General features: G+C 37.2%; 1 protein-coding gene across 1 annotated transcript; it reads left to right on the top strand.

Moving 5' to 3' along the window:
• The first annotated feature begins 656 nt into the window (after window positions 1–656).
• agmo (alkylglycerol monooxygenase) lies at window positions 657–26,852 on the top strand. Its single transcript, XM_082180804.1, has 13 exons — window positions 657–921; window positions 3,508–3,638; window positions 3,917–4,068; window positions 14,064–14,167; window positions 14,314–14,409; window positions 16,203–16,269; window positions 16,503–16,568; window positions 16,858–16,937; window positions 17,864–17,998; window positions 19,792–19,908; window positions 21,311–21,393; window positions 21,657–21,762; window positions 26,055–26,852. Exons 1-13 carry the CDS (start codon window positions 799–801, stop codon window positions 26,133–26,135), a joined length of 1,341 nt encoding a protein of 446 aa, XP_082036930.1. The 5' UTR covers window positions 657–798; the 3' UTR covers window positions 26,136–26,852.

Below are 26,852 nucleotides of genomic sequence, written 5' to 3'. Positions count from 1 at the left end.
TAATGTGCGTTCTACTCGTAAATACGATCCTTAGGACATGACTTGAATGCGCCATTAGCAATGGACACTATGCACAAATTCAACCCGTTTCAAAGGGAAATGTGCCAAATGGATGCGTTTCAAGGCCTCAGTTCAGATAAATGCTTTTTAAACTTAATCAAAGCTGATGACCAATTCATATTATGCCATCAATTTATATAAATCCTAATTAAACATACTATTGATGTCCATGTGATGTCAATTTGACATCTAAAACATGACATTGATGTAAATTTAATGTCAAACATACATTAAAACTATTTCAGTGGGGGATTCATTTCCTATTTTCACCCAATTAACACTGGAATAAATTGCTGTCCAAACTTAATTTAAAATGATGTTATACACTATCTTGATCAAGTCTTGACTAATATTTGACGTCAAATTGATATGAAAGGTGCCTACTGGGAATATGCTGCCTTCACGTGCTATCGGACATTTCCTACTACCACTTCTGAATTCGTGGTACGAGCTCATCCCATTCAAATTTTGACTTACACGTCCAATTTTATAGAAAACTAGTAGGCTACGATAATTCCGATAGCACGTGAAGGCAGCATAAGTAAAATTGCTTCTTCCTTGTTTTGTGTCATGTGATTACATAATCTCTTTTCATAACTGCGCTTTCGTGAAGTTCAAAGGTCCAGACGCCTGTAGGTGTTTAAATACACGTTCAACAGACAACATCTGTGATTAATCCGGCAGTGAGAGGAGTCACTGATTTATACTGTAGTTTCATTTTTACCACTTACAAACACAATGGCGCAAGGGGGAGTAAACAATGTGACTGTTTCTCAGGGAGTTCGTATGCTGTTCAGTCTAATGACTCCTAATGAATCATCATTCGCCACTGTACAAGAGGTGCCGGAATATGTTAATCAGGTAAGTTTGACGTCATTATTGAAAAATTGTGAAAACAAATACTAGATTATAGGCTACTTATTATTAGAGCTACACTATGCCTAACAACAATAACAACACCACAAATGGAGAGAGTTCGACAGAGCTTAGGCTACACAACAGAGCTTATACATGTGCTGAGGTTTCATTTTTTACGTTTTTCTGTTTTACTACGTTTTACAACTTAATTCGTGTTAAAAGTTGTGTTAAATGCACAAGTAGCCTATCGTGCAAGAGTGCCTTGGACAAAAACACAGTATCAAGCATACAGTGAAAAGTAGCCTACAGTTCTGTATGTGATACGTTGTATTAAATAAGTACAAAAAAACGATGATTGAAAAGATTGCCTTTCACCTTTTGGAGTCTTGGGGGATTTTTAATATTGGCTACTTGCTCTGATTTCTTAATCATGCCAATTCATATGGTCAGTATATTAGTGTACAAAACATCTGTAGCCTAATGGTTTCTTCAGCATTGATAATAATGCTTTACCAAACACTTTCAGACACTCTGACATGATGCTCTGTTTGACTTTAATGGAGACTTCACCCATGTTTTGTAACAACAAGTCTAATTCTAAGGATTTAAATGATGCCTTAATTCCACATTGTGTGGTTTCTTGATTTTCATCAATGTGCAAAAACAGTGAGCATCATGCCTGCAACAATTGGAAAATAAGTCTGCCACCTGTTCGGGGTTTTAAGCCCTGCAGCAGGGTGCTCGCTTCTCACATTTTAACAGACCCATATGTGTGTTTTTTGGTTTGGCTGTACTCAAATCAACACATGTTTGTTATTTGAGGTAAAACACTCACATTTTTACAGGCCTCCATAAACACATGAATAGAGAAATTGCAATTAACCACACTGCAGGAATCCTAATTGTTGTAATTCTGTCACAAACACACACTTGTTAAATTGCCTCACTCGCCATTCCTGCAGAACTTTATTTGAAGTTTCTGTCTCTTGATGTGTGTTGGTGAGAGAATAGAAATTCTGCTTTCTTGTCTCGGTCAATACACGGATTTGTGCTTTTAAGATTTTAGATATTTTCTCCAATCAGTTTGATTAAAAACTGTCATTGCAGTCCAATTGTTAGACAATAAATGTGTAGTTGAAACGGTAAAATCTCATTAAAAATGTTGTATTGGAAATGTGTATAAAGGCAGTTTAGTTGACAGTGCATTCCTTAATAAAACAGTTTTGTGATTTGAAAACAGTTTTGTGTAAAGTCCAGAATATGACCAAGAAAGCTGAAGAAAAAAACCTAAAATACTAACATCTGCTTCACAAATGTTATTTTTTCCCCTGGTGAGATCTGAGTCCACAATCACAGCTTTATATACAACTATTAACAATTTTTGCAAGCTTAAAAAATGTTACTGCAGGGCTAAATAGTTGTTTTCATTTAGTTTTTTTTTATGTATAGTTAAAAACATGCTGATAACCGTTTTTTTCTTCAAATTTTCAAAATTGAAGTGCACTTGTTCTTGTAGTTTTGTTACAAATAAAGCACCTCATTGAAGTTAAATATGTAATTACATGTAGGTTGAACTTCATATAGGTTTCATAATAGGTTTGTAGTTTTTGGAAGCTTCTTATTCATTGCACTAGCAGCTCAAGATTCGCTGCAGTCGGCAGCCAGATGTGTCCAGGTTTGCGTGTGATAGGGGTTCCCTAGTGTTCTATCCTGCCTCAGTTCACATACACACACACGTCGAGTTGCACCTGTAGATCTACTCTATACTGTTAAGCCCCCCTACACACACACACACACACACACACACACACACACACACACACACACACACACACACACACTCAGTTCAGTGTGCGTGTGTTTTCATGTGAGAAAGTGAGTCTAGGGTTTCACACTGCGAAGAGTGACCCAGAGTTCTGCCAGCACCACATCTGTTAAGTTTTTAATTAGTCTTTTGTGATTTGCCCTCGGTTTTGATGGCTAATCCAAGTTCAAGAAATCCTGAACCTCAGAACCAAATATTTAAAGTTAAACCTTGCTGGCAAATTATAATTTTGAATAATGTGTCTGGTGTTCACAAGATGGACATGATTGTTTAGAGAGCCCGTCCTTACAATTCCTTACACTCCAATCCAACACACACACACACACACACACACACACACACACACACACACACACACACACACACACACACACACACACACACACACACACACACACACACACACACACACACACACACACACACACACACACACACACACACACACACACACACACACATATAAATAATACATATTCTTTTCTTTTATCCCATGACTTTGCTACAGAATCATTGCACATACTTTATTTATTTGCTGACAGAGGTCTAGTGTGTTGAATTTGTATGCTTAGTTTATCATGCATTTTTTCTGGCTGTTACAAAAAGTCATGTGCAACACTTACAAAAGGCGACTTATTCTTTTATGTTAAGATGGAGCACTTAAAAGTTTAAATGAAATGTAGTAGAGTCAACAGTATATAATTATAATCATTGTTATGCTGGTGTTTATTCACTGCTGGATTTATGATTTTTGTGTGTTGTAGGCCACACCGTATTTCATTGGTTTGATAATATTGGAGATTGTGTTGGGATGGTTAAAGACAGATGGCCCTCGCATCAAGATCAACGATTTCATCACGTCTTTGTCCGCAGGGATGATGTCTCGTCTGCCTCAGTGAGTTGACAACAACTTCCCATGTGTCAGATTTACCTCACAGAAATGGCTGTAGTTCGGCTAAATTTTGTTGACATTCATACCGTTTATCAGATATCACTTGACCTTACAACAAGATTGTGCACTGTTTTGAGCACTGAATGAAATTGAGAACAAAACTAATGCTAGTTAGTTAGCATCATGTTTCTCTCGTGCAGTCATAGACTCCATGACATGTTTATCTGCTGGTGAACTCTGCTAATATGACTTAATTCAGCTCTCTGTGTGTCTTTCTCAAGGCTCATGGTGAGAAGTTTGGAGCTGTCGGCTTATATTTATGTCTGGAACAACTTCCGTTTATTGGAGCTTCCCTGGGATTCAGCTTGGACGTGGTGGCTTGCGTTTCTTGGTGTGGACATGGGATACTACTGGTTCCATCGATTCGTCCATGGTATGTGGATATCCTGCCAAATGCACTGCTATTATATCCATCCATCTGCTTTAAAGGAGTTCGCTGAATGTAAAAATGGAAGGTCTTAACGTTCCAAAATGTACAGGGTGTGCTGCTTTCATCTTGTGAATTTGAATATGATTTAATGATTTAATCTAGCATTTTTACACATTTCAGTTCCAACTGGAATAGGAGCCATTACAATAGTCATTTTCAAAATCCTTTCATTCAGTTTATAGTGATATAATGACAAAAAACAAAGAGTGCCATAAAAGTGGTCCATACGACTTCTGAAGCCGAATGGTAAGTTTTTGTGAAAAACAGATTGAAATTTAATCACTGATAATCCTGCCAGAATTAAAAACATTAACTGAGTTTTTAATTGTGACGAAACTAGCTTTTGAATATGTTTAAACTAAAGTACTTTAGGAAGCATCATTTGTTTCTGAAGTCATTTATGGATGTTAGTTTTATGTTCTTGGCACAATGGCTGGTGTAGTTCCATGATAATGTTGTTCTGACCCCTGTGTCTTCAAGGATCGTATGTCTTGCTACATTTGCAAGTTCATAACTTGGAAAAGCAACTGTTTTTGATTTACCTCAGACTCTAAGGAGTTTTATTTTCCATATTTCAGTAAACACATTTATATACAGTATAATCTGTCTTCTATCCAGATGTGGAAAATGCATCTTAGATTAAATGCCTTTTTTTTGGCCTTGCATATGAAATATCAATCTGTCAAGAAGTAGGCGATTGCAAAAGACACTTATGCTTGCGTAGCATGAGAGTTCAGGCAGAGAGCCGTGAGATGTGTGTCCAAACAGAGGATAACGTTGTCACAGCTGTAATCTTTGAGTGCTGTGGTGTTTTCTTCTTTCTTCAATAGCAGCCGTCACAGAATAGCATTGCCAGTAAATATACTTTGTTACCATACTGTAGATTGTAAATCTGCTTCTCAACAGTTTGAGATGTTTGATCTTGCTCTAGAAGTAGCTCTCCAGTATGCTGGAGAATATGAAATCCTAATCCTACTTTTGGTTTACCAAAATACAATGTTACTTACAGGTTGTTTTGTTTTTTTCCTCAAATGCACATTGCTCAATAATTTGCCCCATGTCCTCTTCTATTCCACAAGTAAACATCCACTGTGTCAGAGCAGAGGCCAGTGCATTGACTTCAGTTTCTTCCGAATAAAAGAGGTAAAAGCAGGCCACTGCCCCTCGCTTCTGATGTATGCTCACCATATGCTACACCAATTCCATCCATTTGGGATTTAATGTTGATACGATGGCAGGATGTTTTTTTGTTTAATTACATCTCTCCAGACTTCACTTGGACCCCTAAATAAAGTGATGAGGTGCTTGTGGCTGTCATGTTATGTTTTCCATTGTCCCGAGTTCTTGCTCCGAGTCGGAAATGTCATTTATGTCAGAGGTCTCCTGTGCCCAATTTGTTCTTTTTTGAAGTCAGAGGAAATTATTTGTCTAGTTTTCTATTCCATTGCTGTCCAAGATGACTTCTTTTGGATATTGTATGGTTATAATTCATAAAAGACCCAGACATAATGGCCTTTCTTTTAAGGATCGTAGTTAGTTTAGCTGTTATACCTTTGAAACCAGAGAATATTTCTGAGAGAAGAATCGGAAAAGTGATCGTAGTAGCAATGGGAATCGTAAGGGATTCTGTTTCCAGGGAGTCTTTTGACCATTTCATTATAAAAAACGGACTCAAAAGAGTCATTTACTGATTAATTTGATTACTCTGGTCATATTTATTTTTGTTGAGTGAGGGCAACTCAATAGAACGTTTCTTTTTTAAAATAATAAGGTTGTCATGTCATATAATTTTAATAATATTTAATAATATTCTATTGGTGTTATCAGTAAGAGAAAAGTTGTAATTATCACATTAAAATTAAATGCAACTATATAGAAAATCTTTTTTTTTTATGTCCATTGAGTGTAAAATATGTGATTGATTATTTTCAATGACCAGAAACCTGTGAGCAGCAGCTCTTGGACTAAACCACATGTCCACCTTTGTTATTTCAGATTTCACTTCTGACCACTAACTTGAGAGGTTAACAGCTGGTCTTAAGGTTTAGCTAATGATCTCCGAATATCTTTCATACTCAATTTTGGTTCAGTTGGCGCACAAAAGCTTTTATCTAAAGCTCTATTCTTTTGGGACTTGTAAGCTATAAATCTTTATTCTATAGCACGAAAAAACAATTTTATGGGCATAACAGCAGAAATATGACCGCTATAAAACTGTACTGACCCTAATTATTGCCATTGTAAAATGGGACATTTTTTTTTTTCTTTTTTATGAATTTCATTTTTCCCTTCACATGTCCTTTTTTGATACTATAAGCATGCTATGATCTGTTAAAAATGCTGTAATATAATATCTGTAGCATTTAAAATTCGTATTGTACAGTAGCAACCCAATTTTTGCATAATTTATCACAACTGCCCTGAATGACATTTAAAACTAAATTCAAGCTTAAATTTAAGACCGATTTGTAAAGTAGTTGTTTTTCCTTGTCTGAAGTAGCCATTTAATATAGTTAGAAATTCATATCCTCATGAATCAAAGGCTGCGTTTGGCCTTGGTGGCTTTTGATGTTGTCCAGGCGTCTGCTTCTGCGTGAGCTATTTGCATGCGTCCATTCTGCTCTCTTCTGTCATTCTCTGTCACATTTTTTCCATATGTTGCCTTATTTTCCAATTGCCTGCAAACCTTTATTGCGACTCTTAGTGGTGTTTGGCCTTTCCATGTCTTCCTCTATAGCGATGCCCCACTCCTCTGTAGCGGGCTTTCCGACCGCACGGTCGGTTTTGGCAACGTAGGCCAGACGAGGTTTATGGTTTAGCCCGGACTAGGTTAATGGCCTTCTAGATCCTTTTACGCATCAAGATTTTTTTAAATCTGTAGACAGAGAAGTGTATTAAAATAGCTGCGGTCCCCAATGTGCCATATAGGTAATGCGGTCGTTTGCACTGTCTACATGTGCTTTTGTTTTTAAAAAAACTATATTTGTTGCAATTTGGAATCATTGATATTTCATATAGAACTCATAGTTGTATTTACACCATTTAGCCAGTGTGTTTTAGTAGTGTGTGTTTTACCATCATCAGTAAACAACATAATCACAGGCACCACACTCATTGGCATCAGTAGGAGAGAGATTTAATGTGGCCGGCTCGTTGACAGCAGTAGTAGCTCTGTTTGCTCTGCCGCTCTCATACCAACTGTGTTTCAGGTCCCCATATGCTACTATTTCCAACGAGCTCCACCAAAACCTCAGCTTAACCCTCCATTCAGGAACTCTGAAGAAGCCCAATGGGCTTTTGACATGAAGGCCATGGTGGCTGCTGCTGCATTAGGGCTCCATCAAGCTAGTCTTTCATTTCTCAGTTTCATGAGTCATGAGCAATGACAGATGTACGGGGGGCTCCAGAAGTCTGAGACCACATTTGGGTTTTGCTACTTTCAACTACTATCTACTGTAGTTTAAACATGGAAATAAAATTTTGGGATTTTGAAAAACCTAAAACAAAGACATGCTGTGAGGTCAAATTAATGAGAACTATGAATAAGATTCTGCACTTTTTCTTGGGTCACTAATCAAGCAAAATACTCTTGCTTCCATTTAAAGCACAAGATACACTTTGTATCCTTCTTAAATATCATGCTGGAGAACACAATCATCAGGTTTTACAACAAAATGTGTTTGTGCAAAAGGGACAAACCTAATATGACTTTTTGAAATGAACATTTTTACAAGTGGTTTCTAGTGGACCCTGTTGTATATCCTTTTTCAGATTGAAAGTTATTTTTTTCAGTAAATATTTCATTGCATCCTCGATTTTGAGAAGATTGTTTTTCCTACAGTAATGCTGTCAGGTTGGGTTGCTTTTAATGGCAGACTCGCTTAAATAACCTTAGTTTTGGTGATTAGTTTGGCCTAAGGTTGCATTCTGTGTTTCCTACAGTAGATGTGTAGCATGACGTCTTTAGATTAATTACAAGTCCTGCAGGTCTTTGGATCTGGAGTCTTACTTGTAAGCCCAAATTTTGTAAAGCAACATGCATTTCAATTCCCTAATTCCCTCTCCTTTTCATTCACTAGAGTCACATAAAGACATTTGAATAATGATAGTTTGGAAAAACATTTGGTTTGTCCAAGAAGGATATTGTGTGGGTTTCTAAGACACGTTTTTATCTGGTGTGCAGTCTAGCAGAAGTGTCATATTCATGCCTTTTTACTTTATTTTGAGGTTGAGGTTAGATGCTGTAGGTTTATACAGAGGGTCATAAAGCTGGATAGAAACTATAAACAAGTTATGGACGGCATTACGTAATGTTACATTCTTTATCACCTCACACCGTTCAATGTTTTTCAGTGGGAAAGGTGTTTATTGCACTTGAGCCACTGGGTTTTCCAAAAGTTAGCTTTGATCATATTAGAAATGGTATTTTGTGGCTGTCATCGTTGGAAGTGCTTGGGGCAAAATTAGTAAATATTACGACTGATGTAACCTTGTAAAGATGCACAAAGAAAGGATGTTTGGAAGGTCTGACTTTATTTGCACATTTTTTTCATTTGTAACTGGAATCAGAAAAGTTTTAAAAAGGAAAGAAAGTTAGCTTTCTCCAGTAGCAAAATGTTGCAGTAGCACATATGTTTACATATGCAACCTCCCAATATCATGTTAGGGATACATTAGTGGCACACGTTTAGCGTTTACGCAGACGCCGGCAGTTGTCAAGACAAACAGATCACGTCAGTGCCGTCCCAAAGGAGGCCGGGACTGGATGTTATTGTTTTCAAAAGGAATCCTCTTGGTGGAAGGCGGCGGGGTTTAACCCCAGGCCACGGGGGCTTCATAAATCTTCTCTTGCCTCTGGAAGTCCCCGGCCGTGCAGGTTGGAGGGCGTACAAAAGAATCGAACCGGCCAGGATGTGGAGCCAGCCAGGGCTCAAAACCAGCACCCCTGGGACACTGCAATAATATCAACAATGTCCAGCAAATCAGCCACTTGTGTTTGTAGGCAAGTGTGTGCATATGTAAGTTTTGGATGAAGCCAAACCAAGCCAGTCTGAGAGATGTCTCTTGCTGTGTCAAAGATTTTGTCCTTCAGGATAGGAGTCTAACTCCACCATATGCCATGAGTTTAGTAGGACTAGGAAAAAATACAGATTTTCCAATTAATTGCAGAGTTCCCACGGGTCCTTGAAATCCTTGAAAGTTTGTGAATCTGAAAAATACAAATAAAAATCAAGACCCTGGAAAGTTTTTGAAAATAAACATACATATAGATACAGGTCCTTGAAAGTGCTTGAATTTATTTTGTGCAAGAAGTTTCCTGGAAAAAAATCCATATTTTTCCCTCATACTAGCTTGCTTGATTTACGTTAGTTTACGTTAAGTGTTTCCCGTGTGAGGTAGCCTACTTTATGTTGTACGTTGCCATGACGTTCACCCGCGCACAAAACTACTATGATGGTACCTCAACGTTTCACGGACACACCGTGAAACATTGCAAAAACAGGCCGAAACGATGTAACCGTGCTCTTACTTGAATGTGTCCTCACATTAAGTCCTTGAATTTGAGGGTATTGGACCTGGAAAGTCCTTGAAAGGTCCTTGAATTTGAAATTAAAGGGATAGTTCACTTTGAAATTAATTTTTGGTATGTTTTAGCTTACCTCAAGGGCATCCAAGATGTAGGTGTCTTTTTTTCCGCAGTAGTTTAAATTTTGATATTTTTAGGTCAAACCGTTCTTGTCTGTCAGTCATATAATGCAGGTCGATGGTCACCACCTCAAAGAGCATGCACAGAGTCCAAATTAAAACAATTCCACAGCCACGTCCAAGTGATCTAATCTGACGTGTACGCAGACTGGTGCATAGATATATACACACTAGATGTCGCCTTGTCTACGGCAGTTCATTGGAACGAATGTCTTTAAGGCGACATCTAGTGTATATATATCTATGCACCAGTCTGCGTACACGTCAGATTAGATCACTTGGACGTGGCTGTGTTCAAGAGGGAAAAACGATATAAATACTGTTCGTTTTCTCACACAAACCGCTCGTTTCGTGTCTTAGGCCATCAATGTGTACTTACGATGGGGAATTGTTTAATTTGGACGACGGGGAATTGTTTTAATTTGGACTCTGTGCTTGTGTTTTGAGACAGTGACCATAAACCTGCATTATATGACTGACAGACAAGAACGGTTTGACCTAAAAATATCAAAATTGAAACTACTGCGGAAAAAAAGACACCTACATCTTGGATGCCCTTGAGGTAAGCTAAAACATACCAAAAATTAATTTCAAAGTGAACTATCCCTTTAACCAAGGTGTGGGAACCCTGTCTGAACTTGATTTTGACTGTTATTCTTAAAGGTAAAGCATGTAGCTTCCAAAATGTTAGGAATACTTTTATCTGTGTTGCTAGGTGTCATGATTAAGCAACTAATTAGGCTAATAACACTGCACTGGACACATTTTTTGATGCACTACAACGGTTGGATGTTGTCTTTCTGGACAAATCAAAGTAAACATTATAAACTGGTGCTTTTGTCTTTCTGAATGGGTGCATGATGATGCTGTATTGAAGCATCCATTGTAGCGCGTTGCATCACAATGCCCATTCGCATGTGACCTGTTTAATCCTGCAGTCCATAATACATGAATAAAAAATGCAGTGTATTGCAATATAATAGCAAAGAAAAGAAAAAAACTTCTATTGCGTTGTCCCTACAGGCAGATACAGGCAATATTGTACCTAAAATGTACAGTAAGATTACTCTATATTAACGTATTGTTTAATTAAACCATTTTATAAGAGCAAAATCGCTTCTGCATTTGCACAGTTTATCCGAATACCAGCCATGATTATTCATGTGCAGTGTAATTCAAAATATACCACTCTTTTTTTTACAAATGTCTCCAGCAGCAGTTTTGACTGTCAGCAAAGACATTGTGAAGTATTGTGGTGACAGACATGGGTTTGTGACTGTTTGTGTTGGCATCTTTTGTTCGCTGACAGCTTGTCCACTCTGCCCAGACGTTCACAGTTCACTGATAACCTGAGTGACATGGCATGCAGTCTCTCTCCACGCTGAGGCTCAGTGAGGCCCGTGGCATCATGTGGGGCCTCGGCACTAGAGCTGAGGAGGTATTCACATGTTAGATGAAAAGGGAAAACTCAATATTTAATGCATGTGATGAAAAGAACTTGACTGCCAAGTGTTCTTGGTCTCTTATAGTTTTTATAAATAGGTTGTTTGAATGTGCACATGTGTAGCACGTTTAAAAATGCATTAACATTTACAAGTAGAGAGATTTAATTTATTTTTCCTTTCAAAATGTTTCGGCAGTGCACTTTAAAGCGTGCACTGTAATGCACAATGGTATAATCAGTGTATTTTCTTGTTAGTTTAACCCTTCATTTTATGGGGCTTGTGTTAAGGCCACTCACCCTTATATCTACTATTACAGCACAGTTATTGTACACGAGTCTGTATGTTTCTGTTCCTGTACTTTGCATCCATACCAGAGTTTATAGATAATAACCTATTTAAGTACAACCTTAAGGTGAAGATTTTGTTTTCCATAAAAATTGAGGTGCTTTTATCCAAAGCGACTTACAAATGAGGAGAACAATAGAAGCAGTTGAACTAATAATAGGACAACAATATGCAAGTGCTATGACCATTCCCAGTTTAGTCTAACGCAGTAAAAAAAAAAAAAAAAGATATAGAATAGAAGAGATGCCCCAGCAAGCACCAAGAGCACCCAAGTAACCCTAGTTGATATCTCTCCTTGAGTGTTGAGACCAAACTAGGGATGGGACGATTACCGGTTTCACTATAAACCACGATAAAATGTACTGACGGTTAGTATTATCGTTTAAAATTGAATTATCATTAAAACCGTGTTTGATTATCGTGATTTTAATAACTCACTGTAAATCCTGTCCAGCCAGCAACAGGCTGACGCCGGCGCAGCGCGCAATGTTGTTGTTGTTTTTTTATTCGAGAAGGAATGGCGAAAGGCAGATTCATGTTTTAAATCTTACATGATCACAAAAATATTATCAGACTCAGTGACAATAAATCAACTCTGATTTCATTTTCAATACAATCGAAAACGGAGACGCAAGACGGCAAGTTGTATTTGAATGAAACGAGAGAGCGCGTCCGTTGTCACACATGGATGTGCTCTGTGTTATAATGCGTTGTTATTGACGACGGTCATTTTACGGAAGGAAATGCCACAGAATATAATATTGCTTAAAAAAGTGCATAGAGCTGCTTGTTTTATTTGTTGTTTGTTGATTTTCAAGTATATAACTTGTTGAAATGTTTTCCGTGTGAGCATCAGTTATTTTTGAACACTTTCATCTCGTTTTAACAAAACCGTGATAATATTGATAATCACGATAATTTTGGTCACTTTTATCGTGATATGAAATTTTCATACCGTCCCATCCCTAAACCAAACTAATGCCTTTCTTTATCCATTTATAGTACATACTGCTTTCTGTGCAACTAAATGTTGTTTATCCCTGTATTCTTGAGAAAAGAACAGAATCTCTGTGTCTGAGCAGACCATGGTCTTCAGGCATGATGGGAAAGTCTTTTCTGTGGCATAGGTTCTCATCATTAAAGCTCTTCCCCTCTGAATACTGCCTGCCAAACTATGCGGCTTCCAGCCGAGGCCTGCGCACGAGGACACGGATTGCAATGAGGCCTAGCTGAACATACTTCCTACCAGTGACACCCCACATCAATCTTACACTGCTCTGCCCTAGGAGGTGAAAGCATGGGCTCACACACTCTCAAACACTGACTGGAGCTCTGCGGGTGTGTTTTGAGAAAAAACTCTGATTTCATCTCTTGATTCAAAGCAGAAAGCTCTAAAGAGTGTTATTTATAACAAAGTAGTATTAGCTCTTGCAATACTTCATTTAAAGTGTAGAGACAACTATAAATAAACTATTGGAACATTTTTCTGTTGGTTTGAGAATCCTGACACGGCGACAGTTTTCATTTTCATACACACTGAAAGCATCTCTTCCTGGTCCTGTTATCTGGATTAAGTGGACTGGTTGAAGTTGTTTTCTCAATGGAGAGCTTTGACTGCTCACTTTGCCACTGGCCTGGTGATTCTAACATCTCAGCAGAGCCCCACTGGCGGGGAGGAAGGTTTTGTTCTTATGCTCTCACCATGATGTGTTTTTTCAGCTGGATCACAGCATTTCACCGGGAACTTCACCAGCTCTTAGATTTGATGGACCTCACACTTACACAAGGCCTTCGACAATCTCGGAGAAAAATCCTAAAGAGATTTGACAGTGTTGGTCATGTCATTAGTGCTGCTAAGTACGGCGGTCCTGTAGACTTCATTGAAGGAGGAACCCAAGCTGTATCAAAGGACCAGAATATCAAGGAGACTTGAGGGTGGACTTTTTTATTTCTTTCTTTTTATAAATAAATTCTAACACCGTGCGTTTTCATTAGAAAATGTAAAAACAAATAAGAAAAGAAAAGAAACTATTCCAGACTCCACAGAAGCCTACAGTTGCTGTTTGTACAATTTATTTAATTTTATTTATTTAAATTGTATTCATTTAAAAATATATATATTTTAGGAAATGTTAAAGAATATTTCCATAAGGAGTCTCATTGTGATTAGGTTACTTGTTCTTACTCCTGGTGCCTATTCAGAAGCATGCAGGCAAATCTTTCTGCCAAAAAAGAGATCGGTGGCCTGAATATGGCTCTTAGATTCTCTTTTTTTTTTAGTTTGCAAACTATAGATATTCTTGTATCAACAATTTCAAAACGTGTCTAAAGCCAAAACATAGAAATTAGTCCAATTCATTGCTGCTTATCATCGATTCAGATTCTGCACTTTATTTCAACAATGTCACCCAGCTGTGTCTTTCTCCTTTTTTGTCGTTTCAGAGTTAAACTTCCTGTGGGCTGCTCATCAGGTTCACCACAGTTCTGAATACTACAATCTGTCAACAGCACTACGCCAATCTGTTACTCAGCAGTTTTCCTCATGGGTATGAAGTACCTGCATCTCCCTAATTAACCTATGATAATTTTGGCATGATGCATGATAGATCACATAACAGTTATTAGTTAATGAGCTCTAGCCGTGTAGCTAATGACCTATTATGAGGTGATAATATTTGATGTGTTTTATCAGCTGTTTTACCTTCCGTTGGCGCTAATGGTCCCTCCGTCAGTGTTTGCAGTGCACATACAGTTTAACCTGCTGTATCAGTTCTGGATTCATACTGAGGTACTGTGGATTTGTCATTACTAATGGTTTAGCACACTTTTAGTGGCACATTATAAGATAAAATGAAGCCATTTCTTTGCTCTTAACTGTGTACTTTCATAGCATGGCAGACTTAGTTTAGCCATTTTCAAAACTCAAATCTTTTGTAGGTTTGCAGTTTTGCCCGTTCTGTGGTTATGAAAACCACACTCAATCATAAGTAATGAGATTTTGAGATTTTATGAAATATTCCAAACAGAAGCTTTACATTTGCCATTTAAATGGGCTTCAGTATCGGCTTCACATTCGGGGATCGTTTGGGAAATGGATTTGGAATCACTTCCATCTTGTAGAGCTCTATTAGTGAAAACAGTCTTCACGTCTCCAATTTTCTGAGGGGTATAATTTATGCTCCCTTTATAGGCTTTTTTTTGATGTCATGTAATTTATTGGCGTCGAATTCCCAGCCCTCATCCAACATTAGAACACGAGTTAAGTCGTGAGGGAGCTCTTTTCTTTTAAGATAAAATTCAGCTGTTGCCAGATCTCTCATTACATGGAAATAATGGCCCACTGAAATACGGTGCTCACTTATGCTGAGCTGTTCCCATTTTGCAGACGTCAAAAATCAAATACTTAAGTAAAAAACCTGATGGTCAGCCCTAACACCTGCGATATATTCTCCATCTAGCTGAAATGGATGTTTATAACCTGGTAAAATAAGGCTTTGAATGTGTATTTGTGCATTTAACTCACCATAAAGCTTGCGCATAGACACGCACACGTGTATTTATGAGTGTGTGTTAGTAGACTTAATGGCTTCTTTATTCTTCTTCTAATCCAATGTAATGTTTGTTTTACATCCAATCTATAAATATTGTTCTTTCCATCTGGAAATTTGGCCACCTTTTTCTTTCCGTAGTTAGCAGAGTTTCGACCGAGCTCATCAGATAAGAAAACACTATGTATTAATGATGTCTCCAAGTACATTTGTGAACATCTGAACCAGTCAAGGTTCCACAATCCCTGAAGAGCGCATTTCTTCAGCATGTAATGCCAAGATAAAGACAAGGCCCTCAATAGGGAAAATTAATCACATGTTGTATGTAAGACTAATATTACGATTCTGTCTGCCTGTCCATATGAAAAATGTCAAAGGAGGACAATGGGCTAACCCATGATCATTTGTCTTTGGGTGTTTTGTCTGTGGTTTACATACTGAATATAGGAGCGACCTGTTGCTGTTGCCCTTTTGTGCATTAAAGGAAATAGTTGTTAGTGAGGTTAAAGAGAGCGTTCACCCAAAAACGAAAATTCTGTCATCATGTACTTACCCTAATATCATTCCAAAGCTGTATGACTTTATTTTTTCTCTGGAACACAAAATAAGTCATTTTGAATATTGTACTAGTCATTTTTGTCCATGAAGGTTTTCAAATAATAATAAAAAATGACACAAAAGCACCGTAAAAGTGAGCCCAAATTTAAGTCCTTATTAATGGTTAATCTTCCCCTTCGGTAAGCCGTGAACCATTGTGAATGGATCTTTGAATCAGTGAGTTGAACTTGGGTACCAGATCAGTCAGATTTGTGAACAAATCAATTTAAAAAAAAATTTGTGAACCAGATCAACTGATGTCAAGATTGCCAGTTGAATAACATTCACATTTCTATGTGTTGCTCACGTAAAGCTATCATATGACTTTGAATGTAGAGCACAAGTCACATATTTTATGGTGCTTTGCATAATTTTTGGAGCTTGGAAGTCTGTAAGAATATTATCTGTTACCTTGTGCAACTGTTTCTATCACTAGCTGGTCAAAGATCTTGGACCTCTGGAGTGGATCCTAAATACTCCCAGCCACCATAGAGTTCATCATGGTAAGTGTTATTAACTTTGACAGTAGAATTGCATTGCACTGTTCCCATAATGCAATGCTGTTAGTTTATCACTGTGGGTCAAAAGCGAAGCCTATTTTGTTGGATCTTATCATGTGACATAAGTAACACTGTTAATACTTCATATACTTTGTATGAGAAAAAACAGTGATGCTGTAATGACTAGTTATTTATATATGTAGTGAATCATTAACATTTGACCATGCATTTCGCAGGGCGAAATCCATATTGCATAGATAAGAATTATGCAGGAATTCTTATCATATGGGACAGGATGTTTGGTAAGTTCTGTCTGTGTATGATTTCAAAATGTCGACCAATAGGTTGTTGTCTGATTAATGAAAACAAGCCTGATCTGTGCCCTAGTGGCACATGCATCCTTGCGTTACTTTCATGTAATCTTTCTACTGTCTTTGGGAATAAAAATGGCACAAAGTACTAATTAGTAGGGTAAATTATAACTTAAAAACACAAATGATGATCTGTCACTTTTTGTGGATTGTACTCTACTATTGTGATTTAGGAATGCACATGCAGAAAATGTGATGTTCTCTGCTCTTTTCCATATAGGTACTTTTACTCCTGAAAGTGATAAAGTTGTCTATGGTCTCACACACCCAATTAACACATTTGAAGTCTGGTCTGTCGAGGTTGGTACACCACAGCTGTGAAAATATGAATGATTTATTAATTTTAATGCAATTCTAAAAAAAAGCACTTTTTATTTTACAAATGTATTGAAATATTAATAATAGTAATACTAATATTACAGTAATTGTTTTAAATGATTATTTTTTTGTAATACTGATCTCTTTCGCAATATCTAAGATTTAAGTATCCTGTTTTTGAGTTAATCTTTGCATTATGTCTGTTTTGGGGTTAGTTTTTTTTACTATGGTATCATTGTAACATACATGGGCTCAGTGATCATATTATGTAAGCAAAGTTTACATCATTTATAAAAAAATTTTTTAGATTCATTTACCTCCTCATTCTATCAAGACCTTTGACTGGTGAAAATATCAACACTGGAGATGAATTGGGTTTCACATAATGGGCTCTAGTGTATCAGACCAATCTAATTTTAGAGATGTAAATATCTGAGCAGAGTCAATGGGAGCCGGCTTCTGCTCACATTACCGGGCAAGTGGAAAAGCCATGCTGTAACCATAACATTATTACTTCACTTTAAACATATGGCTCAGGAGAGGTGAAAGAGTTCTGCAAAACCAAATGGAGGTTGTGTTTGATTATTTTTTCTCTGCTCTCCTGTGGCGGTCCGGAGTAAGAGCGGTCTGATGTATGTGACAAAAAGCATTTAGACACGAGGACTAGATGATGATGAATAAAATGAATAAGAAAAATGTTTATCTTTTGGTGAAATATAAACTGCAAAAAAATTAAAAAACTGATTGTGATGAAAAGTCTAAAATACAAATCAAAAGGATAATATTTCACGTCATGGTTGAGTGAAAAGTTTTTGGGTAATGCAGCATTAAAGAGGTTGCTTAGTATAACGGCTGCATGTGCCATGTATGGTTTAAACACTCATTCTTCTTTTCTTTCCCCTCTCAAGTTCCTTTATTACCCGTACCTGTGGCAGAGGTTCTGGGAGGCTGAAGGAATTTCAAATAAGCTGTCCGTCATTTTTAAAGGGCCAGGCTGGACTCCTGGAAAGCCAAGACTGGGAGACATTGCTGATATACCCCAGGTGGGAAGCTTTTTTTTTTTTTTTTTTTACTTCACTATATCTTACTAGATTCTGATAAAATGGTAGACCGAAATGAATTGAGAATGTACTTTAAATTCTAATCAAATTCCTACATTTCTAGGAAATTTAAAATTGAATGAAATAAATTGCTGTAATTTAAGAACTCATAAACATTATTTTATTTTTTTATAAATTTGTATTTAATTCATACACTACCATTCAAAGATTTGTGGTCAATTTTATTTTATTTTTTATTTTTTAAAAATTATATTTTTCATGCATGAAAAGACTTTTAAATTGTTTCAAACTTTCCACAAAAAATGATAAGCAGCACAAATGTTTTCAACGTTGATGATAAATGTTTCTTGAGCAGAAAATCAGCATATTAGAATGATTTCTGAAATATCATGTGACACTGAAGACTGGAGTAATGATGCTGAAAATTCAACTGGAAATTCTAAATCGCAGGAATAAATGACATTTTAAAATATCTTAAAATAGAAAATAGTCATTTAAAAATATATAATGTTCCCAACCAATAGTATGAGTTAGGGACAGGACTATCTGTTTGTCCGACCAATGGAGTTAGTACTCAGGAAAACGGTTTGGAAATAATTTTTCGCTGTTCCATTTCTGCTAAAATTTCACCTTTATCTTTAAATTGGAAACTCTTTTGTTCCTTGCCTTGCTTGTCATTTACTACCTGCTGTTTCTGTAAAAAGAAAAGAGGTCACCCAAATGACTCCCTGAGTTCTCACATAAAAACAAACTCACGTTTCAAACAGGCTTTACAAGTGTGCGCCGTTGCCAAATGAATCTTAACCGCCTTTGTGAGCCGAAGCACAATAGGCTCATTTTCACTCGTCTTTAAAAAGCGGGCTTTTTTTGGGCCTGATCAAACAGCGGGCCTGCGACAAGGTTTTAAAGTCTTCTCATCAGGAGAGCGGCGGTTTGCTTTGAAACGCGTCTGACTGCGCCACATACTCACAGACGCAGTTTCACACTCTGAGAAAGCCTCTCTCTCTCTCTCTCTCTCTCTTTCTGTCGTTCTCACCATGTTACAATTAAAGCCACCTCAAAGTAGGCCCTGGTGATCCTAAACATGTGGAGAGAGAAGGAATTTGACAGAAATATCTTGAAAGGCCTTCGGTGATGCAGACCGGGGTGTGCCTGTTGTTTCTCCCGTGGAGTGGAGGAGAGAAGGAGCGAGGGAGACCGGCTCGGATGTGTTTATTTCTGAGGGAAAGCAGAACACCAGGGTTCTGGTGTGAGGGAAACCCACACGTGTCTGCAGCTGAGACAGCCTCAGGAGTTCTTAGGAAATCATCAGTGATCAAATTCTCTGTGATTCATGCCTATACAACTGATGTATATAGCAGAGTTATTTTAGGTTGGGATCCAAACAGTGATGTCATTTGAGTTAGGTAGTCAATCTGGTTTTTCGAGCATGGTAGTTGGTTTGTTCCTGGTCCAAGGTAGTCTACTAGCGCTAACCAAGTTGACCTTGGTCCTTCCAGCTCTGATCTACAATCTAGACCATTTTAACTAATTGATGGCTCTAATTAACCAACTTGGAACAGCTAGTAACCATGTAAAACTCTCTACAGTCTAAAAAGCATCTGGAAAATACCAAATAAAATATATAAAAATAATAGTTAAAGAAATAATCTCTCAGATAATGCTATCATTCTGCTAAGTGGTAGCCAAAAAAGTGGAAAATTGTTGTTTATAAGGATTATATTTGAAATTATGTTTTGGTTTTTTTGAGGTTTTATTAGTCTTTCTCTAATCAGATTACAGGAGAGGAAAAGCCTTACGATCCAGCATGGTCCCCTTCGATGCAAGCCTATGTGTTCATACAGTTCATACTTCTATTGGATGTATATAACAACTTGTTAATGGAGCAAACGGTAGGTACCTGTTTTTTTGTTTTTCTTCCCTTTCACAATTGAAATTGACATCAGATTTTCCCAGAAATGTGCCCGACTGAAATATCAAAGCTATCATCTGTATGCCATCTTTCATTGTCATCTACAAGATCTTTTAAAGGCTTTTAATTTGCTGTGTGGTTAATGCTACCTCGCAAGGTCTATTATCAACCTCAGTCTCTCTCTCATTATCCTAAAAATCCTTTAGTAATAAGGCCTTTTACTAGGCCTTAGTACAGACAGAATACTTTGAAGTAATCTTTGTCTATTATTTTTCAACCCCCCTGAAGATGTTCAGTTGCCCTTGTCCGTTATCCTTGGAAGTCCATGTTCTCCAGGCATAGTTTTGGTTAGCCAGAATATGAGGCCCCACCCTGCCTCCCCACTGAAATGAAACGGCCTGTTTTCCTGTGATTCCTACCTCTGCGGTGCTCCTTTAGTTGTGGCTCTCGGTGAAGTGTCTCCTGGATCCCTCTCTGGCTCCACCAGCAAATAAAACTGCCGGTCAGCGGTCCAGCAACCAATACAAGTCCTCTGACAAATTTCCAAGCCCCCTGGGAACCTATAGCAAACTGAGGCCTTCAGGCTTAGTGTGTATTTATATCTCTTTGTCCGTTTGCATTCACTTCGATTGACAAGTGATGCTACAGCTCTGTTTAGTGCCTCTTTAAAAAGAAGGAAAACATACATTTTTAGTGTTGACCATGTGATCTTTCAATTGCATCATCCATGCAGGGCTATCAATCCTGCTGGATGTTTGACTAACTGGTCATTATGGAAGGTCTGTGCACTGACCTCTGCTGAAATGCAAATTTCGGAAGATGCCCCCTCCCCCTTCCCCCCTCTGCCCTCTTGCTCTGTTATTTTTGAAACTGGATATGTAAAGGCTTTAAAAATTAACTAATCAAAATAGATTTGTATTTTTTTACCTTTTTGTTAATTGTTGAAAAATGAGCCAGCGCTTCAGGGCTGAGGTCTGGGATCTGGAGTGAGTCACACAGGAAAAAGTCAGTAATTGTTTGCTGGTGTCATATCAAATATGTTATGAGGTCACCCACCTGACTTAACCGCTGCTGAGTAAGGTGGGTTAGCAAGGTCAAGAAAACCCTCATTATCATTGTTCCTTGTGTTAACAGCAAATTATCACCAGATTATGATTTCAGAGTAAATCCATCCATAGAGGTGTGCCAATTCAGAATTAGATGATACCTCCCTTATGGCTGGCTTTGAGTTCTTGGAGCGTCCTAGTGGTATTACTCAACTGTCCTGACACCTGAATGTGTTAGGCTACTTGTATTTACCTGTGTTGCATGAAGAAATCTTTCTATATTTTGAGATATTTTTCCAAATCCTGACCCAAATTATTGTTCCCTCTTCCCTACAGATGCTTTCTGAGATTACTGTACTTCTCTTGACTGCCTACGTATTACTTTCTCTAACCTGTCTGGGATTCCTGATAGATCAGAGGTATGGCTATTATTTTTTTATAGTTATTTTTTATATTATTATTATTATTTTATTTTATTTTTTTATTTATTTTTTTATCTTTTTTTTATCTTATTTCATTTTTTTTTTGTGGACTGGACATGATGGAGCATGATTTTTCCTATTGGGCCGGCTTTTGAAAATTAATGTACTGTATATGCAAAAAAGTAAATATGGACGCTATATTACTAAACAGTACAGTAAAAAGTAGAAAAAAATAAAATTTTCTTGTACCTTTCTTTCAGGGCTAATGCAGTTGAATTGGAGATGATGAGATGCATTTTGATAATGGTGCTTCATCGGTTTGGTTACATTAAACCTCTGGTGCCTCTTTTGGCTTTTCCAACTGAGGTAAGTTTGACTGACACATGCATGGCATTATCACAGTCTCTATTACATATTTCCATCTTAAACAATATGCTCTTTGGATTATTCTCAAAAAGTGCTGGATTAAAGAGGGGCAAATCAAATACTGCTGCAGCATTCTGATTTCTCAAACGTTTTACTCAAATTGTTATGCTGAAGTAATAGAAATAGATGGTTTCTTACTAGTGGTATCCGACTTGTGTATATGTGTTAACTTCATCCTAAATGCATGTGTGTTTGAGTGCGTGTTTTTCGGATCTGGCTCTGTGTCTCGCTGCACGCCTCGGTGATGTATGACTCCAGATGCATGGCCCAATTGACCATAAAATTGCTGTGTGTGTGTTTCTGGCACTTGCAGCGTGGGCCGTGCATCTCAGCTGACCTTTCATTAGTGCGCCACCTCTCTCTTCACAGCCCTCCCTCCATCTCTTCTCTTCTCACCATCCAAGCTTTATGCAAGGGCAGTGTTTCTGGAATCAATTAAGCATGTCTGCGGCTCGCCGTGGAAGACTGATTAGATTTACACAAGAGCTGAATTGCTCATTTTACTGTGAGAGCGTGCATCTGTAAGCTCAGGTGCTGAAATTCCCCCAGAACAGTGTTGGATTTTTGTGTCCATGTGAACTGTATCCATAGACTCAGAGTATGTTTCAGTAATAGATCGCATACCAGGGTAAGAGTTTCCTTTCCTTTACATTAGTCTATTTGCAGCAATGCCATCATAATCCTTCAGAAACGTTATCAGTTCCTAAAAATTGCCCTGTCAGTTCCACACTCATTCCAGCTTTTGTTTATTTCAGGTAGGGGATGATATTCTTCCATTCTTGCCTGTTTTTTTTTCCATTCCGTGTTTTTCCACCCATCAAAGCTAATATTTGTCCTCCTCTCAAGGGTGAAACAAAAATTACACCACCGCAAAGACCCACCCCACTTTTTTGAAGGGAAAGGTTAAGATAATATTATCAAGATCAGCTTCACACAAAAGCTGCAGTCAGCTTATCTTTCCACAGCACCTGACGCCCCCAGCACACTGCAGGAGAGGGGCTCTGGAGCTTGAGCCGGCATTACACTGATAAGAAGAGAGAGTTAGCAAGTATTTCAGGTGATTGGGAACAGTTGTTTCCACTGTTAGTTCTAAGTTGTCACCAGTGAATCGGTGGTTTGTGGATTGTTTGCGATATCTTGGAAAAGATAGGATTACAGCAGTGCGTACAGGGAAAGAAAATCATAAAAATGTATATTTTTAATATCTTTTTAGGTGATAGACAATTGTTGGGAGAGAGAGTGGGAATATTATATTTCAGACTTGAACCTACATTAAAATTAGCCAATTTTTGTTTGTTTGTTTGTTTGCAAATTTATTTAACAATTTGATTTCAATTGTAATGTTTAGTATATGTTAATATAACATCCATATTTACTTTGTACAGATTCATGCTCACTAAGCCTGCATTTATATTATCAAAAATACAGTAAAAAAACAGTATTATTGTGAAATATTATTACAATCTAAAATAATTGTTTTCCGTTTGAATATATTTTAAAAAGTAATTATCATTACTCCAGTCTTCAGTGTCACATGATCCTTCAGAAATCATTCTAATATGCTGGTTTACTGCTATTTTTTTTTTAAATTATTATTATTATTATTATTATCAATGTTAAAAATAGTTATGCTGCCTAATAGTTTTTTTTTATTATAATTTTTTCTTTCTTTCTGGATTCTTTGAATAGAAGTACAAAATTAACTTTTGTAACATCAAAAAGTCTGTAATGTCATTCATTTCTTTAAAAAAAAACAACAAAACAAAAAAATCATACTGACCCCAACATTTTAACCCTAGTAAATACATTTTTTAAATATCCAACCCACTGGAAAATATCACGGTTCTATTATTTTGGTATTTTGATTAAAGGCATTCCTGATATTTATTCTTGACGTCTGTATTAACAATGACATAATCAGTATAGCAGCATGAAGATCGCCTCTCTTGATTGAAGAAGGCTAATGCTAATATAGAGTATTCTAGATCTTTCTGTGGCTTCAGGTTGCTAAGCAAGCTCCCATGGTGAACAGAACGTTCCTTACAAGCCTCAGGAGACCCATCCATCTTGGACCTTGTCTCAGAATCCCATTGAACTGATTTTCAGAAAGTCCAGTGAGAGTCACATGAGGCCGCCACGACGCCCTTCACCCCGGCATCAAAGCGTTTGGAGCCGGACTGAACCAGGCTTCGGTCTCTCGGCTTCATTTCAGAGAATCAGCGCTTGCTTGACTGCCAAAAGCAGTAGGGGGTTTCAATAATAGGTCAGCAGCACTGCCACCCCGGTGACTGTTTAACAGGGGTTTGTTTTTTTCTATGGCTTTGTGTGTGTGGAAAGCCAATGCTTCCTATATAGTAGCTATTCCAGTAATTTAATTTTAGGTTTCTCTTAGTTCCTAACTTGGAAGCAGTGTTCATTACTGACATGTGGAGTGTACAGGTTGAAAACGCCCCCTCACTAGTCATACATCACAAAGGTGACAGCAGAGATTTAGCCCAAAAGTGCAGCTGCCCTGAAAACTCGGCTCTTTGCTTATTAAACTCGAGTGTGAATGTGTGCTGTTGTTTAGAATGGATCTTTGTACTTATTTCTAGTGCTTTTATGTGTGTGAATGAGAGAAACAAGCTGAGGGAGGCAGAAAGATTGACACAAGAGGTCAACTGAGAGGCAGTAGGAAAAATACTATATCAAAACATACACATCCTTGTGTTTTTCCACTTAAAATAAACCTGCGAAGGAAAATTGGAGGGAAAAGGCCTTTTAAATTGATTGAAACATCTGGCAGTTTGTCATTTAACCCTCAGTTGCTCCTCATTTAAGGTCACAGTCATACTCCTCAAGGTCAAAAGTAGCCCGACACCTCAAATGTCATTGTTTTTTTCTCAGTAAAATCAATGTAGTGTAGTTTTGTTCCATATTATTATTTTTTTTATTTAATAGTTGTATTGTGAGGGAATTTTATGGTAATATTTATGCCATAATTATGATACATTTTGTGTCTGTAATATTTACAATATACAGTATAAAAATCCTTGATTTTTGTGTGTGTTCAAGAGTTCTTAAGATCATTTCTCAGCAAAATTAGACTCGACCGACGGTGTAGAATGAAGTAATGTCTCAAAAGTGAATAATTCTTGCATTTGTACGTAGAGCCTTTTTCCAATGCGATTCCCCAAAGAAAAGTTGCATTATTGTCTAAGATATTTCTCCTAAAAAGAGAGAGAACTGTTACATTATTATAGAATGTAATAATTATAGAATATAATAATTTTAGGAGAATTTTGATGAGTTTATATTGTAACCTCTGACCTTTAGTCTAAATGAAGACTTTGGAATGCCGGAAGCAAATCTAAGCAGTCTGAGACACATTTGAGATTTTAAAGGCACACTATGCAAGATTTGTACCTTAATATAACGGCTTCGAAATCATTTCGATGGTAAACGAACTCGTAGAAGGGCATTGCCATTAGATGTGTGGAATCAGGTAGCAGGAGGTCAGGAAGCACAGAGACATGCCTTTCCCTTCGTCTCTCTCTCTCTCTCTCTCTCTCTCTCTCTCTCTCTCTCTCTCTCTCTCTCTCTCTCTCTCTCTCTCTCGCTCTCTCTCTCTCTTCTCTCAGAGGGAAACAGCTGTGCTGCTCCTGAGGAAACTATCGTTATTTATTTCCCATCGGAGAGGTAGTTATGATAGACAGAATATGATTTTGGACTCTGTTTAGAGCTCGGATGCAGTTTATGATCTTGAACGCAAGGAAGGAGGGGCAGTTAAGGTTACAGCTTTTTGGAAGAATGTCACTTTTGGCCTGTTTCCACAGTGGCTTCTGTGAACCTCAACTCCAAATGCATCATGGGAGATTCTTTAGCCACATGCTTGACCTTTTGGCTTTAATTCTTTTTTTTTATGTAGTATATTCTCCTGGTATGTGACATTTTAGGGCTCTCACATTCAATTGCAAATAAGATTTTGACCTACGTAATTGATACAAATACATTGAGTCCACAGTGAAATTGTAACAAAATCATAATGCATTACATTGTATTACATATTTAATACAAATTACATATACATAATGTATTACAATGTTTTATAATCACATTCATTGCAATAATGTATAACTCTTCAAACACATAATTATATTAAATACTTTGCTAAATTAAATTTGAAATATGTAATTTTTTCCTATTAATATTAACCTTTTTTCAATTCTAATTGAAATATCTGTTTTCTGCAGGCCTTTGTCTTAATCTCTGCAGTCTACTGGAGTCTACTGTGTGTGAACCAGCTAACCAACAGGATGAAGAAACAAAACTAGATAAGACACCAACTGACAACAAATAACCTCACAGTTTTATGAATCCTTCTTACAAACTTGAGACTGATTTTGGTTTGAATGAAGATATTAACACACTAAAGACATGTACTGGAAAGACAATATGGTTCTAACCAGCTTAAAATGAACTTTTAAACCGTAAGCACATATAATGCTTGCAGTAAATTAAACACAGAAGGTACCAACTTATAATATCTGTAGCTTTATCTGGATGCCTACCATATTTGAAATGTGTTCAAAGATCTTAGAGTTTTTTGAAGAACTGTGTGTAAAATTATACACTTTAGATCAGTTTTATCATACAGAATCTACCTGAACATATATAAAACATATATATGTTTTATTTTAGGAAAAAATATTTAGATTTTTTCTTCATACTATGCAGTCTGAATAAACCAATGGAGACTGGTTGTTAGCTGTGGAGTGATCTCATGTAATTCTACAAATTACCACCAGGTGGTACTAGCAGGGCCACTAAAATTGTGTCCCCATTTCATTCAGTAGCCTACTTATGTTTATTGATCATTTCATTGCTTTTTGACTGGGACAGTTCCAGTGGAGAACAATTCCCGTAGGACGAGAATAACAGAGCTGCTTGGAGCCACTGACCCTTACGATTAGTTGAAAGAAAGTATTTGTTTTGAATTAATATTATTATTATTAATGATGAAAATAAATGAATAAAATAAGAATACCTTA

The sequence above is a fragment of the Leuciscus leuciscus genome (genome assembly GCF_965113295.1).
Source record: "Leuciscus leuciscus genome assembly, chromosome: 9".
In the NCBI taxonomy this organism is placed as follows: Eukaryota; Metazoa; Chordata; class Actinopteri; order Cypriniformes; family Leuciscidae; genus Leuciscus; species Leuciscus leuciscus.
This window is presented reverse-complemented; position numbering and strand designations above follow the sequence as displayed.